General features: G+C 58.5%; 1 protein-coding gene across 1 annotated transcript in view; it reads right to left on the bottom strand.

Moving 5' to 3' along the window:
• Positions 1-889: 889 nt before the first annotated feature.
• CTSE (cathepsin E) overlaps positions 890-3828 on the bottom strand; it is a 4316-nt gene continuing 1377 nt past the window's right edge. The window contains exons 3-9 of the mRNA XM_009327349.1: positions 3461-3572; positions 2396-2514; positions 2105-2304; positions 1728-1850; positions 1493-1634; positions 1287-1385; positions 890-1051 (exon numbers count right to left, since the gene is read on the bottom strand). Of these exons, the coding sequence (XP_009325624.1) occupies positions 890-1051; positions 1287-1385; positions 1493-1634; positions 1728-1850; positions 2105-2304; positions 2396-2514; positions 3461-3572 (957 nt within the window). The remainder of the gene's footprint in view (positions 1052-1286; positions 1386-1492; positions 1635-1727; positions 1851-2104; positions 2305-2395; positions 2515-3460; positions 3573-3828) is intronic.

The raw sequence follows: 3828 nt of genomic DNA, 5'->3' as shown, positions 1-3828 counted from the left end.
GGCAGCTGGTTTGCCCTCTCTCGCCTCGTGCACCCACCAACCACGTTGTCTTTGCAAGCGTCCCAGGGATCAAAGCAAAATTCACTGGAAATCACCAGTTGTTCTGGGAGTTTTGTGGCGCAGGAAGAGCCCCAGGGTCTCTCCAGTCTCATAGTCACCTTCTTGTTTATCAGCACCAGCTCAGCCTGCTGAAGCGACACATTTTCCTGGTGAACTTGCTGCTCGCCCAGCCCCTGCCCTGCCCCTGCCTGCAGCCGTTGCCTCGGGCTCGGCGGGGAGCTCGGGGATGCCCAGAGCCGCCTGCCGGGTCTTTCTGCTCTACGTGGGCAAAGTCTCCTCTTCTGCCAGCGTGGAAATCCCAGCTAAGGACTATGAGGGCTGACCTTTTGGATCCAATGCTGCCCAGGGGCAGCAGCATCTCCTGCACCGCCAAGGCTCCCTCCAGAGCAGGGAGACTCCGGTAACACCGAGCGTGCAGCCCTGATAATGCCACGGGTGCACCGAGGATTTTAGCTCGGCAGGGAGGAGGGCAGGGGCCAGGGAAGGAGGATTTAACAATCCAGTGCATCCCAGCCGAGATCTGCAGGGTTGCTGCTGTGCTCATCACAACATGAGCATGGCAGGTTTTGTTTTATTAAAGCTTTTATTGACCCATTTTTAAAAAAAGAAAATCTGCGTAGCAGATCACAGAGCTGCTCAAGACATTTTTATATTCATTATGAAATGGCTTCCTGGCATGGGCCGAACTTCTGCTGGGGTCTTCAGCCACAGTCCCCAGGTGTCTTCATCACCTCTGGGGACGCTGATGCAGCGGTGAAGTCCCCTGCCCTGCCCGAGGGCAGCAGCCCGTTGGCTCCGTTCCCCTCCTGACCCACGGGATACCACAGCCCTAAGGGACGGCGGGGGCCAACCCCACCCTGTTATTTCCACGGTCAAAGACGGAGTAAAACTGACGGATGAAAACGTCGCCCAAAATCCAGAGGGGCCCAGCGGGAGGGGCGATGTCCATCCCCTGGAAGCCACTGAGGCAGAAGGCCATGCCGTCGCTGTACTCCTGGGGAAGGAGAAGTGCAAAGCTGGGGACGAACCCGAGAGCCTCGTGCACACGGAAATGTGCAGGAATTGTGACTGCGGGTCCCGTGCACGAAGCAGTGGGGCTCATCACCCGCTGGGACACGCGCCTCAGCTCCTGAGATGGCTCGGGGCCACCTTCGTCTCCAGAGCCACTTTTCCAACCCAGCGGATGGGAATTGGGGGCGCTGGTGCCCGTGGAGCCGCAGCCGTACCATGAGGGTGTAGGCCTGGGCGCTGAGCGTGTAAGGGAGCCCGTTGATGGTGAAGGTCACGCTGGGCATCACGTTGAGGTTGCCGCACTCTATGGCATACTGCAAAACAGCCGGGCAGCTCAGTGGTGCTGCTCCATGGGAGGTCCCTCCTGGCAGGGTGGGGGTCCCAGGGCTTTGCCCCCTCCTCTCCCCACCCTCGTTCTCACCTCTCCATCCACAGGCATAGCACCAATATAGCTTTGTAATTCTTTTATATCCTTGGTGGGACCTGTGATGAGCGACGTCCCGGTGTCCACGATGGCCTGGCAGCCATTCCCGCAGAAAGCCACTGTCCCATCGAGCCTGATGCTGGAAGAGGAGGAAAGAGAGAAGGACCAGGAGGGACTTGTCCTGCTCCCCCGCCCCAGCCCAACCATTCCCTCCCTGCCCAGCACCACTCACTTGTCCAGCTGGATCTGCCAGTACCCTTGCTGGGTGACCGGCACCCAGTTCAGGGTTCCCGTGAAGCGAGAGGGGTCAAAGCCACCAAAGAGCAGCTCTCCTCCCAGGGAGGAGTTGGGGTTCCTGGCAGGAGGAGGAGGAGATGTGAGGGATTTTCCCTCTTTTGCATCGCATTTTAAACAGGTGGATTTATACCCACTCTCTCCCCACAAATGCTTAGGGTCATTTGCTTTATTCCTGTGAGGCCTCAGGCCTGTGATGCTCAGCATGGTTCCAAAAAAACCCTTTATCTCAGTAAAACATCCTGATTTTAGCAGCCCCCCCTAAAAGCAATGCCTGAGTCTAAGCAACAGCCCGGAGCAAAGCCGTGTCCGTACGTGCTCATGTAGATGGAGAACATGGGCAGCTCCACCAGATTTTGTGCCATCATGTTGTCGAAGACGGGGCTGACCCCATCCACGGCCAGCGAGGGGTAAGCCAGCCCCAGGATCCCATCAAATGCGGCATCCAGGAAGGCTTTTCCCGGCTCGCTGACGCTCTCTGCAAACTGCTGGTTGCTCACGGTGAGGCCCTCGACCTGCAGGGAGGAGGAGGCTCGATGGTGATGCTGCGTCTGTAGGCAAGTCCCAGGCACGTTATCCAGAGCAGGAGAAACCAATATGACTCACAACTACTTGGTCAGATCCGATGACCCCCGTCAAACTGCCGGTCCCGTACTGGATGGAGAAGGGGGTCCCTATTGCTTGGTACGTGCTGGACTGTGACGGCTGAAACTTGGCATGCGTAGCTGGGGAAGGAGATAGGAGCTGTCACCAGAAATGCTGTTTGTCTGCACGGCCATGGATGCCAGGAGCCCCTGCCACGGCTGGCGGCAGTGACGGGCTTTGGAGCAAACCGATGGGAAGTCGTGGCATCGCCGAAATGCCTGCGTCACAGGCACGCTGCAGGGGGAAAGAGCTGCTCCCGAGACAACAGGGCATGCTGGTTGAGGAGGGATAAAACTTACCCCATTTCAATCTGCTTGAGAAGTGTGAGGTTTGTTAAGGGGAGCAGGATTAGCTCGTGCAATATTTTTATGAGACCTGAAGATCAGCACTGCTGTTCCTGTGTTACAGACAGAAGCAGCCCCACGGGCACTGCTGTATCCAGCTATTTTCCCGAACCCTCCTTGGGCTCTGCTGGAAGCACCTGACGAGCCCTGGGGCTGCTCGGAGATGCTCTGTGTCCTGGGGCAGGAGGTCTGGACTCGCCAGGGCCGGCTCATCGCTGACAGCCCAAACAAGCCCGGTGCTTGTCACCCGCCGAGCCCCCGGGCAGCCAGCCCAGAGCCACACCGTGGTTTCTGTGCCCGCCTTGTTCCTGCCACCCAGCCCCTTGTTGACAAGCTAGGTTGCTATCATCTTTGCTTGTTTGTTTAAAGGCTCTCCCATAAGAATGGCCTAAAGAGCACATCCGATATCTCCCGTGGGCTGATGGTGCTGGGTGCTGGTGGTGCGATCGCCACCTGCGCCTGAGCAAACAAACCTGCTGAGGCTCCCCTGGCTCGCACCCCGGATTTCTGTTATCTGCGTGTGCCTTGGAGGGCTCAGCTGGGTGAGAAGGCACCCCCAGGGTCCCTAGGCTGTGTGTGCTGATGACCCCACAGCCTCTCTGGGGCCACCCCCAGGGGTGTCACCCAGGGTCCCACTGCAGCCGGCCGGAGGGGGACGGCCGGTTGGGGAGCCCCTACTCACCGCAGGCTTTGCTGACGCAATAGACAGACGGCACCCAGAGGTTGGAGGAGCCCGTGTCGAATACCACGGTGAAGTTCTGCGGAGGGGTCCCGATGGAGATCTGCCCGAAATACTCCATCTAGCAAAGAGCGGAGCCGTTAGCTGTCGGCACGCCACAAAATCCTGGCCCAAGGGGAGCCTGTGCCGGGGTGTCTGCAGAGAACCGATGGGGTTCAGTGCAGGGGATGGCTGACACCGGGGCAATGTTTGATCTGTCACGGCAACATTGTGCCAGGTGAAATAAAGGAGCCAAATCTTTAAGGAACAACAAGGCAAGGCGAGAACAAAAGGCAGGACGGCAGGTGTGGGCGCCATCCTCCTTCCGCTTG

The sequence above is a fragment of the Pygoscelis adeliae genome, unplaced genomic scaffold, assembly GCF_000699105.1.
Source record: "Pygoscelis adeliae isolate BGI_AS28 unplaced genomic scaffold, ASM69910v1 Scaffold197, whole genome shotgun sequence".
Taxonomy (NCBI): Eukaryota; Metazoa; Chordata; class Aves; order Sphenisciformes; family Spheniscidae; genus Pygoscelis; species Pygoscelis adeliae.
The sequence above is the reverse complement of the archived record's forward strand: the minus strand, read 5'-3'. Positions and strand labels throughout refer to the sequence as shown.